Source organism: Mustela putorius, unplaced genomic scaffold (genome assembly GCF_011764305.1).
Source record: "Mustela putorius furo isolate JIRA1106 unplaced genomic scaffold, ASM1176430v1.1 tig00003942_pilon_pilon_pilon, whole genome shotgun sequence".
NCBI classification, from domain to species: Eukaryota; Metazoa; Chordata; class Mammalia; order Carnivora; family Mustelidae; genus Mustela; species Mustela putorius.
In genome coordinates this window covers 1,165,541-1,178,537 of record NW_025422087.1, presented here as the reverse complement: position 1 = coordinate 1,178,537, position 12,997 = coordinate 1,165,541, and the positions used below count along the sequence as shown (strand labels likewise).

Genomic DNA, 12,997 nt, shown 5'->3' with positions numbered 1-12,997 from the left:
ATATAAATGTTGTTTCTTGTTTTTAGCCCTGTTCCCCTTGGGCCTGACCAGATCTTATTAAGAGGTACACAGCTTAGAAATACTCAGTGGGTCTTTGGCATAGTTGTTTATACTGGACACGACACCAAACTCATGCAGGTAAAACATTTCTATGCTGAAAAACAATGCTGATTTCAGTCTTTGCTTTTTCTGTCCATTTTTATGAAGTAGAGAGTGCAAATGCAGATGTTGCATTTACGGGGCTCAAATTTGTCTGTGAACCTAAATTTAGAAAGGAAGTACATTTTATTTCTTGTTCCTTGGGTACTTTTTCTGGGATTTCCATTATTCTATCAGATATTTGTTACCTCTTACTTGAAATACCAATGGTCTTTGTTTTTACTGGATTTAGGGGGACAGTTCTGTCAGTTCTAACTTCATTTTATCTTCTGGACTTAAGCAGAGATTCATTCTCACTTCCTTTTATCTCTACTTCTCTTCCTCACCCCACAAATTAGGATTTAATAGTAAATTGTCCTTTTAATTGAATCCTTGGCAATTTAAATTCAGTTATTTTTGTACTAATATTTATTCTTCATACACCAAAAAATTAAGTTAAAGTGATTTTGCTCTTCCTCCCTGTTAATGATTTTCAAAATATATGTGAATTTACAGCTGCCCACATTTGTATTATGATGTATTTGGCCAGAAAGCTTTTGAAATTCTGTATAAATCAGTGTCCCAATGTGTCATTTCTTCTATTGCTTTGATATCTTTTGGATCTTATTTTGCTAATGGTTGCTGTTCATGACAATCAGTTTTTCAGCTTGTCTGCTCTTTTGTATCACTCCCAAAGCATGTGTTTGACTGTATTTCTTAGTTCAAAACTATTTAGTGACCACCATGCACCAAGTCTTGAAGTAGGCCATGTGGACACAATAGTGAAATGCCAAGCTCACCCTCTGGAAGCCGCACAGACTAAGGAGTAAGATGGAGTTACTGGATAGAATGTGAATAGCTGCAGTATGTGTCATTACAAAGGGCCTTGGGTGTCTACAGAAAGGCCAGGCAACCCAGGATTGGAGCCATTGGTTGACTAGATACAAGACACCCATTTTTGTTGGGGAGAGTTGGGGGGCGGGGCTCTTGTGTTGGTCTACTGTTTGAGGTCAGGTGTTGGAGGAGGAGAGTGTTAAATGTTGATTAGAACAGATGAGGTGATAGACTCCCATGTCTACCCCAGCTGGGAGATACAATGGAGATGGGGTGGCAGGGAGTGGGGGAGATGATGAACATAAGAAGGCTTCAGAGGCTCAACTGGCTGATCAGTGTGTAGGGCACTTGTCTTGGAGTTTCTGGGGTGGAGAGACCAGGGAGTGAGCCATAGGAGTAGGGAGTTAATGGTAAAGCTGTGGGAGGCCATTTGAGTATTTGAGATAATACTTCTGGTGTTCCATGCTCTGATTTTTAAAGACATGATAATGGCAGGGCTGGGGCCAAGATGGATATCATAAGTCAACCACTCACCTTTTTAGAGAGTGAGGGACATGGCTGAGAGGTTAGTGGGTTTGTTGAGCAAGAGGCAGAAGGCAATGTAGCCAAATGGCATGAGTTTCCCGAGTGAGTGTTTTAACGTGGCATTAGAAGCAGAAAGCGTCAGAAGTACTGTTGGCTTCAGATTCCAAGGCACTTGAGTCTTCACTGGAGCACTCTGCTTGAGGGGATTCAGGGAAGGATAACCTCAGCTGGGTAAGAAAAGCTCCCAAAAGAGGATGAGGACATGGAGAAGTTTTGGTCCTGGGACGATAGGGTGTGTTGGAATGGCTGCAGGGGGTGTGTGCTGAGGATGGGAGATCCATGGTGGCTGAGAGAACAAATTTTGGTGAATGCTGAGGACCTCTTGGATGGATCAAGATTATTCAGTGTGTCTGAGATGCATTTCATCTGTCCTTCCTGCTAGGTCCTCACTGGTTCAGAACTGACTAGCAAGTTCAAAGTTTGTTGGTTCTAAGCAGCCTGTATGTGAAGACTTTACCTTGATGAATGGTTTAGTGCTCTACCACCTATTAAGTACCTCTGACTTCCTAGCCCAGTCCCAGCAGCCCCACCCAACACTTGGAGCTCTACTAACTGCAGATCATCTGCTTTTATGATGAAGAGACAGAGATGACAAAGACTTCAGGAAGCTCAAATTTAGGTGGGGTGCCAACACCTTGTTTTTAGATTGTGCATATTACAAATTTAACCACTCCCCAAGATTCCTGGTATACCAGTTGTTTTTTTCAGGGTGACATTGGTAGTGCAGCTTTGTAGCTAAGGTGTAAGAGGTAATCAAGTTATATCCCAAAATGATCCCATCATCTTTTCAGTTAGCAGGGTGTGCACAAAGCTGCCTCATGACATTTGCTCTTGTGAGTGAGATAGGCACTTCTCCTTGCACCTACGTGCGATAGGCCTGTGCAAGGCTTATTATGTGTTGACTATTGTAGTACAGAATGATGGAAAGACCCAGAAACATCTGCACTAGACTTGCTGTGCCTTTAGAACTGAAACAACAAGTAAAAATAATGAGCTTTCAAGAGGAATGTAATAGAACACTTATAGCTGGAAGTCATCTTGTTTGTGAAATAACATTTTTTGTCTGGGCTTGTGCTGCTTGACCACAGAGGGGAAGCACGATTGCCTTAGGGTTCTTCTACTTTTTTGTTTATTCTATAAGCTCATACCTCAGTGTCTTCCCTTCAGAGTTACCTTGTTTCAAGTTCAGTATAGTTACATGCAGAAATATTTTCAATATTATTGTTTCTATCAGTTGAAGGGGAAAGAGGTATCATCACTTTAATTACAGCAAATACTTAGTGCCAACATGCATTAATTCTAAGCGATTTGCGTGTATTAACTCATTTATTCCTCATAATGGCCCTATGAGGAAGATACTATTATTGTGCCCATTTTCTAGATGAGGACAATGAGACCCAGTGTCTAGTTACCGAAGTTACACACCCACTCAAAAAGAGAGAGATTTAGGATTCAAACCTAGGCAGTTTGGCTCCTGAGTCCATGTTCTCACTAGTTACTCTATGGACTACTTTCTTAGGAAGGCAGAAAGTGTTTAAATTCAGGTCAATTATAAATGTTTTCAAACTCTGACATTTTGGTTTTTATTTGTAACTACTATAAGTAAAATTTTTATTAAATACATTTATTAGCACTAGTTTCCTAGTTTTCTTTTTTTTTTTTTGTAATAGCAAAACATTCTAAGAAAACTAAGTGACTAATAGAGATGGTTCTGGAATTATATATAGCCACTTAATTCAAGTTTTTATTATTTTTATCACTATTTAAATTTTGTTGAATTAACAAACAATAAACATAACTTTTTTGCTATACAATTCTGTTTTAACATGTGTATAGATTCACATAATCTTTAACATCTTCATGAAAGATGTTAATTGAAAGATGCTTATTTCTATCAAGAATTCCATTACTCAAAAGGAGCAGTATTTTCTAAGAATTTTATGGAAGAATTTAAAATGCTAGTCAGAATTTAACATTAAAAGCTCCTCATTGAAAGTTGAAATGTTAGAGAGGAGAAGGGAGTTGAGGGAAATTGGAAGGGGAGGTGAACCATGAGAGACTATGGACTCTGAAAAAGAATCTGAGGGGTTTGAAGTGGCGGGGGGTGGGTGGGAGGTTGGGGGAACCAGGTGGTGGGTATTAGAGAGGGCACGGATTGCATGGAGCACTGGATGTGGTGCAAAAACAATGAATACTGTTACGCTGAAAATAAATCAAAAAAATAAAAAAAAAAAAAAAGAAAGTTGAAATGTTCAGGGAATGGGAGTGAGTAGGCAGAGCTTGACTTTCCACAAAATGTGTGTGATGTTTTGGGCACTTATATTGGATGAAAGATAATTTTTCCTAACCCTGTTGACTGCCATGACTGAACCACTGGAAAAGATCAGAAGCTAGTGAACTATCAGAGTCCTAGAAATGATGCTTGTTGTAAATTTTTTTTTCTCCCTGTACTCCAGTGAATGTTTGTTAAAAATAATAAGATTCAGGGGTTTTAAAAAGATTGAGGTAGACAGTCTTGGAACTAGTCCGTTGGCTTCTTCTGTAAGACCTGAGGTGGTACGTTTTCCCTAGCAACCTGAGGATGGGATTTGATCTATGGGTCAGCCGTCACTGATAGATTTCCATTTAGAAATTTAAAGGACTTTTTTTTTTTAATCTGTAAAGGACAAATAATTCAGAGACCTGAAGTGAAAGGAAGAAAAGAGAATATAAAGAAAGATGTTGCTGTAGTTCTTAAATACTGAAACATTTCAAAACTGCCAATAAACTGAGTTCCCACCTCTCCACCCCTGCAGAAAACCAGGCCATGATCGTAGTATTTGTGTGATGTTGTTGTATGAGCTTCTCTAGGGAATTTAGGGATGAATTGCTCTCTGTTTTCATTTGATTTTATTTTTGTGTTGTGGCTTTATTCATATTCTTATTTTTGGAGACCTTTTCATCCTAGCTCCTTTAATGATCAGATGAGATGAGAATAGCGAAGAATGCTGACTGAAGTTTTGCACAAGGCACCATTTTTATGGCCATATAATGCCTTTCAACTTTCAGATCACCTGATTTTTGTAAACAGATGTTGCTAGTAGAGAGACCAAGCTTGTGACTCCTGGAGAGAGACCTGTAGACTAACTAACGCTCCTGTGTCCATCTGCCCCTATCTACTTTCTGGCTTCTGATCTAATCCAGGCTCTGCTCACCTCCAGGAATGGATTATTACCATCTTCTGGGTTACTGTATTAGTTTCCTATTGCTGCCATAACAAATTGCACAAATTTAGTAGCTTAAAATAACACAAAGTTATCATGTTAAAGTTCTGTAGGTCAAAAGTCTGATACGGTCCTGTCTATGTCATGATGCCTGCAGGGCAGCATTCCTTTCTGGAAACTTCAAGGAGGTTCTAGAGGAGAATCTGTTCCTTGCCTTTTCCAGCTTCTAGCACTGCCCAAATTTCTTGACTTGTGACCCCCTTTTCCATTGTCAAAGCTGGCAGTGTTGCATTTCTTGGGCTATTCTTGTGTGGTCACATTTCTCTCTGACTGTAGCCAGGAAAGGATCTCTTCATTTTCTGTTTTTAAGGGCCCATGTGGTTAAATTGGACCTACTCGCATAATCCAAGAAAATTTCCTCAAGTCAAATCCTTAACTTTTTTAAATTTAAGTTTTTTTTGTTTTTTTTTTTTTTTTTAAATAAGTGAGAGAAAGTTTGGTTGGGGGGCAGGAAGCAGAGGGAGAGGGACAAGCAAACCCCATGCTGAGCATGGAGCCTGGCATAGGGTTTGATCCTGGGATGCTGAGATCATGACTGGAGCCAAAAACCAAGAGTCAGACCCTCAACTGACTGAGCTATCCAGGTGCCCCAGTCATATTCTTAATTTAATCACATAGGCAAAACCCCATTTATCATATAAAATAATGTATGTACAGGCAGGGTCCAGGTATCAGAGCATGGATGTCATTGGCGAAGCCATTATTTTTCCAGCCACAATTACAGTCAGAACATTTTTAGTAAATTAGCTTCAAGTGCATAATTGTCTAGTATAAATAGTTCTATTGACTTTTCTAGTACTGAAAGTTCCAAAATTTTCACCTATGTGTAAGAGTCCTTGAATCTGACTTTAACGAATCTTTCTGAACTCACTTGCCAACACTGGCTTCTGTTTGAGCTGGGATGGTTTCCCGACCTGCAGTGAGAAGTCAGATCATGCATGTTTATAGATGGCTAGGCTGTTTTCCACTTTTGTTTTACTTTCCTGTCTACATTCTGTTTATGACTCAAGACTGCATTCAGATTTCTCACGGCCACTAGAGCTTTCCTGACTTTCCTGCTTGTTTCTTGTTCAGTTTTCCAAATGAACTCTGTCCATTCATTTATTTTGACACCTATTGATGTCAACACCTATTTTGCATTTTGGATGTGTATGTGTCTGTGTATGTCTTTTTTTCCTCAATTTTCAGGGGAAAATAAATACTTCAAAAATAGTTCTTTGTGTATTAATTATAGAGCTCTATTATCAGAATCTTTAAGTTTCTCTTAAATTAATGACCTCCTGATTTCTTTTAAACTGATTTTAAGTGATTTAGAACTTTTTTCTAAGATTGCAAAAGTAGCTAATTTTATATTAAAATGTAATCATAAGTACAGATTGAATCATGAGGAGTCAAAATGTGTTCTTTATTTGAAATTAGCTGTTGATTCAGGAGAATGGCACACGTATTACTTTAATTGGTTATTTGGCAAAAATACAGTCTTTTTATTTATTAAATTTAGTTAATTTACCTCCTTTTCTCCCCACTCCTTAACCCCGTGCCTGTTATGTGACTCTTATTCATTTTTCAATGCTGTTGTACAGAATTCCACAAAAGCACCTCTCAAAAGATCGAATGTTGAGAAAGTGACTAATGTGCAGATCCTGGTGTTGTTTGGCATCCTCTTGGTCATGGCCTTGGTGAGCTCGGTGGGGGCCCTGTACTGGAATGGGTCCCAAGGTGGAAAGAACTGGTACATCAAGAAGATGGGTAAGTGTCAGGAGGGAGTGCTTGTTGAAGTAGAATGAAACTACTTTGGAAAACCCTTCCAAGTGCGGTTTATGTGTGGTGTCCATGCCATCCTTCATTCTTTTGGCTACTCTATAAAAGGTCAACCTTCTTGAAAGATTAGGAGTCATGTGATGAAATGAAGATGTACACAAGTGGGGATTGTTTTATATTCAAATGATTGTATTTGTAACTCTTTTTTGAGTTATTTTCTTAATAGTTGCTCTAGGAATTATAATAAATCTCTTAGAGAATCAGCATTTGGTTCAGATTAATACTGACTTAATTCCAGTAAAATACAGAAATTTTACTCCAGTATGGATTCATTTCTTGCCCTGCCTTGTGCTATTATCATATATATTAAATCTGTGTTATTGACCCAACAATCCAGTGTTATAATTGTTACTTTATATTATCCAATGTTGATTAAGCAAAAAGAAAATAAATGTACTTATAGAGTTATTTTACATGAATCTACTTATTCACTATTTCTAGTGCACTTCATTTCTTCCTGTAGATTTAATTACCAGCTTGTGTTATTTCTTTGCTTCTTGTAGCTTTATCTTCTCATTCCTTTGTGCTGGCATATATATTATATCTGTGTATAAGTCCAATGATACCCTTTTATAATCATTTTTGCTGTGCTTCTTTAAGTCCAAAAGAAAGGATAAAAATATGTAATTGTCATTTGTAAGTACCTGTGTTATTACATTTACTGATACCCTTTATGTTTAATTCCTGTTTGATATCATTTCTTTTCATCCTGGAGAATTTGTTAGTATTTCTGAATGTAAGGTAGATTGGATAGCAACAAATTCTCTGTTTTTTATCTTGAAATATATTAATTTCTCCTTTGTTTCTGAAGCACAGTTTTGAAGATACAGGATTCTTGTAGAGTTCTTGCTTAATGTTCTTTTCCTTTCAGTACTTTGCCTATGTTATCCTACTCCCCTCTGGCCTCCATTGTACTGATGGGGAGTCAGCTGTTAATCTTACCTTTTCTCTTATGTGTGAACCATTTTCTATTGTTGCTTTCAGAATTGTCCTTGGTTTTCAATAACTTTGAGTTTACTTTGTTTGGGAGTTGTTGAGCTTTGTGGATGTATACAGTAATATATTTCATCAAATTTGGGAAGTTTTCAGCTATCATTTATTCAGATACTGTTTCTGCCACATCTTCACTCCTTTCTCTTTCTGATAATTCCATTATGTGCATGTTGGTCCACATGATGTGACTTTAGGCTCTGTTAATTTTTCCTTGTTCTGTTTTCTTTCTGTTCTTGAGATTGGGCAATCTCTATTGATCTGTATTGAGATTAGTCTGTTTCTCTCTTCTCCTAGCTCACATCTACTCTTCAACTCCACTGGCAATTTTTTTCATTTCAGTTATCATACTTTTCAGTTTAAGGATTTCCACTTGGGTTCTCTATTTTATCTCCGTGTTCTCTGATCAAATAGTTATTGTCATACTTTCTTTTAATTCTTTTAACAGTTTCTTTTAGTTCTTTAAATATACTTCTAACAGCTCTTTGAAGTTTTTAGTCCATCATTTGGGTCCCCCTCAAAGGCAGTTTCTATTGCTTTATTCCTTTTTCTTTATATGTTTCATATTTTTTTTTTTGTTGTTGAAAAAGGGCGGTGGTTTTTGTATGTTCACAGATTGTGGACATTTACCCCTTACCTAACTTTAGAACATTTTTCATCACCACAGAAAGAAACCCAATCTTATTTAGCAATCACTCGTCTCCTTGTTTTTATTTTTAAGCCTGGATTCCTAGGGGTCAGTATAGTTTAGAGGGTTAGCCAGTGATAAGTCAGAAGTTCTTTGACCTCTGGCATGTGGAATGCCTTCAGTGTTGGGAATTTGAAGTCCGCAACATTCAGTCAGGGTCTAGTAGCTTACAAGTACCCTCTCTGGTCCCTCCTGAGCAGATGCAGATGTTTGGACATGACCTTCTGGCCACCAGGATTCAGTGTGATCTTACCAAGGTTTCTTAGGCCATTCCTCCCATAGGTATCCCTGTTTAATTTCTGACTAGTCTTCTGGGTTTTTTTTCCCCCTATGAGCATTGTGAGATATTTGTCTTCCTTAATTATTAGCCACTGGGATCTCTATTGTTTTTGACAGTGCCCTCGGCATGGCTTTTTTCATGCTGTGTTCCAAATAATGTCATCTTCCTCAGGCTGTTCCTGTCCTGACAACCTGCCTTACTCTTGAGTACCAGCCTGCCTCATCCTGGGATAGAATTTCTGCAATATGGAGCTGGGGGTACAGGGGGTTGGGTGTGAGCTCAACCACCCACCCAGAACAGAATTTAAGCATCATGGCTCAAGGGGAAAGGAGAGGGAAATAGCTTCTGACTTAAATGCCAAAGGTTTCCACTCAGATTAAATAGATTTTTTTTGAATACATGCTTTTGAATTTTTTGCATGTGCTGTGCTCAATTTCTAAGCACTTTAAATGCTTGCTTTTGATAATTCTGTTCAATTTTATTGCTCCCTTTTTTGGAGAGATCTGTCAATCTCCTTACACAGCAATTCCAGAAAATAAAATTTAATGACAAAACACTTCAAAAAAATTTGAATTTTAAAACTTTGGAATCTTTGCTTGAAGTTTTTGTTATTCTTTTCTTTAAATATATTTTGGTTGAACTGATCAAAACATTTTTTTCCTTTTCTAATTATCTTGTGCAGAAAAAAATCGAACACTTTTAAATGCCCAGGAGAACTATTGTTGCCACTTTACAAATATGACTGGAACTCAAGTTGTAGGTTGGATCAAAACTCTTGATTTTGGTTCTTAAAATTTGGATTTGGACCACGTTATATGTTTAGCTTCCAATATAAAGACTGATACTTTGTGTACATATATATTTTCAAAATGTCACGATCTGGGTAAATAAACAGCATTGACACAATCTTGGTATACAGACTTTGTGGAAGCTGGCATTTAAATTGCCTAATATCAAACTCCAATACTAGCTGCATGATTTACGGTGGAAGAACAGTCTTTGTGTCCCACCCATAATACTGTCTTTTGTTTTCTTATGGAAAAGTTGGAGTAGCTCTGTTAAAGCCGTCAGACTTCACATTGACATCATCACTGTTGGCGCTTTGACTTACTTCAGTTTCTATCAAATTCTGTTCTTGCTCATCTCCACTTGATTGTTTTTGTTTGTCTGAATGAACTTCTATACATAGGTTCTTCCCTGAATATGCTCTGCTTATTGATAATAGATATGACCATTCAAAGCTGTTTTTGGCCTGGATTCAAACCTGACATCTTAAATTTCTTAATACATAATTCTAATTGACAGATATTTATTCTTAAGCAGATTATACCTCAGGAACATTTGTTAACTATTGGTACTTGGAGATGCTATTTAGCAACTATTTAATTCAAAAGAAAGGAACTGGGAAAAAAAAAAAAGAAGAAGGTTGCAAAGTAACATGTCAGAAAGAAAAGCAATGAGCAGGAAAAACAGAAGTCTTGGTAGGTGAGAAGAAAATGAAGGGATGGTAGGAAGGTGAAACTACTGACCAGCTCTGGCCACTCCCTTTACCACCCCTTATCCTGCCGTCACAGCTCTCCACGAGAACTCGCATGCTGAGGCAAACCACAACCATGTGACTAATTTCCTGGGGGAAAAACTCAACTGTGGTTTGAAGTCCTTACAAGTTACTAATCTCCAATCTCAGCCTTTTGTTGTCTTAAAATACCAGTTCCCCTCAAGAGGCATCTTTAATACCAGTCAAACCGTTAGCCTGCTGCAACTGCCCTCCCTCACCTCTTGCCAAGTTAAGCTCTTACTACTCTTTCCTTCAACCAGGGTGTCATGGTCATCAGGAGAAGAACTTTTGTCTTTTGATACAGACCTTGTACCTCTTCTCTCTCCTGGTTCCTCTTCCTGTCTAAGCTGACCCTACCTCTGCTTTGGAGTCTGTCCCCTAAGGGTCTTGATCCATCATTAGGGGTCCCCTTCTGTTAAGATTTTCTTCTGTTATCTTCAATAAATAGCTCCAGCCTTCCAGCTTCCCTCTCTTTGCCTGCTACCATTGACACCTTCATGCATCTTACAAACTCTTTGGCATATCCCAGATGGGCTCTTACCTTAGTAAGGTTGTGCATATCCCTTACAGTCGTTTGACATGCCTATCTTCTCTTCTGCATCCTTTTTAGTTAGCTGTCTTCTCTCTTTCTGGCAAAACTTGAGTAAAGCCTCTCTTCTTCTGATGACCTTTGGTGACCATGCCTTCCCATAAAAATAAACCTTTCTTCCTGGTTTCAGCAAAGCCCTATGACCTCCTTCTCCGTAGGTGTAAGCTGCTGCATGCTCAGGAAGGGGCGTGCTTGCTCCTGTCACTCCTGCTCGCTGCCCTCCCCTACAGCCTCCTGCTAGAAGCCAGCCCCTTATTAGAAGAGATTTGGTTTAATAGTCTTTGTTTTCACTGTTCATGCCACATAGTAAGTGCTCAAGAACTGTTTTAACTCAAATCTCTAAATTCATGCATATGTCAGTAGATTTTTTTGGTGAACTCCTTTTAGAAACAGTCCACAATAATAGTGTAAAATGAAACTGACGGAGACAAACTAAAGTGATAAGGGTACTCTGGTTTTCGTCCACAGACACAACCTCGGATAATTTCGGATATAATTTGTTGACATTCATCATCTTGTACAATAATCTTATTCCCATCAGTCTGTTGGTGACCCTTGAGGTTGTGAAATACACTCAAGCCCTTTTTATAAACTGGGTGAGTATCACAGCAGAGCCCAAAACTGAGCTGCTGGAGCAATGTCAGCCACTATTTTCTCTCTCTCAGAGCATCAGTCCTTCACCTGAGCCCCCAGAAAAGGATGAAAATAGTTCATTTAGGATTGGGTCTGGGGCTTAAACTGGCCAGAGAACTGGCAAGGCTGTCCCTGAGCTGCTGATGGCAAAGAATGGTTACCTGACACCTCAGCTTCTTGTCTATGAAACAGGAGGACATTGGTGCATATTTATTCTAAGGGTTCTTATGAGGATTAAGCTAGATCATCGAGGCAGAGTGCTTAGCAGGTGCATGCCTTCTGGTGAGTGGGCACAAAATGGCTGCAAATGCCACTCCTGCCTTTACAGTCTCATTAGTGCTGCATGAAAGGTCTCACAGGTGTGTCTAGTTCAGTGTGCATTACATGTCAAAGGTCATGGGGGCCCTAACCTTGGATTCTGTCGCAAGAGTGGAGGTGGAATTTTAAAAAAGAAACTGCCATACCATGAAGCACTGGACTTCAGGAGCCCATATTTGTAGACAGGGCTCTTTCATGTGCATTTTTATTTGGTCTTTGCAACAATCCCATGAAGGAGGTATTGGCTGAGCTCAGAAGTCTGGGTTAGTCTAGGTCATGCAATGCTCATCTCGAAACTAAGTCTTTTGTCTATAATTGCATGTTTTCTTCTTCTAGGACAGTGTTTCTCTATACTATTAGCTACTGTACTTTTACCTCCAAATTAATGTCGAGTGCTAATATTATCTATTGTAGCTTCTTTTCTGCACTAGTCTAAATGAAGGAATAATGGTATATATTTTCTGAAGCATCCTCCACCCCTTCTCTCTCTCAGGACACAGACATGTATTATCTAGGAAATGACACTCCTGCAATGGCCAGAACCTCAAACCTTAATGAAGAGCTTGGGCAGGTGAGACCCTCTTTGGAAACTTTGTTAGTGGTGACTGCAGTTATCAGGGGAGACAAGTGCTGGAACCATGAGAGATTTTGGAAAAATAGTTCTTCATGAATGTGGTTATGATGTCTGAAGTGCTATACATATAGCATTTGAAAGTATTGTGAAATAGAAATGTTTGTCGGCTTTGACCTGCTTTCTGAGACATCCCCTGTATTTTATTATCTTGAAGGTACCTGCAAAAAAAAAATTACAAAAAATAAAGTGTAACATTACTTTGGACATTAAAATTTTTTATCAGAATAAATGATGGGGAAACCAGTGGTTCGGATATGAAGGTATTGGGTATTCTTAGAAAACATAGCAGAGCTAATTTGAAGGACATAAATCTATTAAGTTTCTCACATGTTTAAGATTTGGTTTCTGGAACATTCCAGGGAATGAGTTTCTTTTTTTGCCATCATCCTTGAAACTCCTGTTACATTTAATGAGTTGTGTTTTGCATTATATCTTTATCTTATGTTGAAATTATGGTAAGTAATACCTTCTTGGAAAGCACTGCAATTAAAGATTATAATTTCATTTTATACAACTTATTTAAACCTCCCAATAGCCCTAGGGGGTGGGTGCTATATATGTCAGACTAAATTTGCCTCCTCTTTGAACCCTTTTACAGTTTTTCAAGTAAATTTAATTTATCTTTCTTCTATGTCTCCATAACAGTCTCTCCAATTATGAATAGAG

At 38.3% G+C, this 12,997-nt stretch overlaps 1 protein-coding gene across 3 annotated transcripts in view; it reads left to right on the top strand.

Moving 5' to 3' along the window:
• ATP8A2 (ATPase phospholipid transporting 8A2) overlaps positions 1-12,997 on the top strand; it is a 604,668-nt gene that overhangs the window by 159,900 nt on the left and 431,771 nt on the right. For all 3 annotated transcript variants that reach the window (XM_045069586.1, XM_013049724.2, XM_004780021.3), the window contains exons 10-13: positions 27-138; positions 6,404-6,569; positions 11,215-11,342; positions 12,191-12,268. In XM_045069586.1, coding sequence (XP_044925521.1) covers positions 27-138; positions 6,404-6,569; positions 11,215-11,342; positions 12,191-12,268 — 484 coding nt within the window. The remainder of the gene's footprint in view (positions 1-26; positions 139-6,403; positions 6,570-11,214; positions 11,343-12,190; positions 12,269-12,997) is intronic.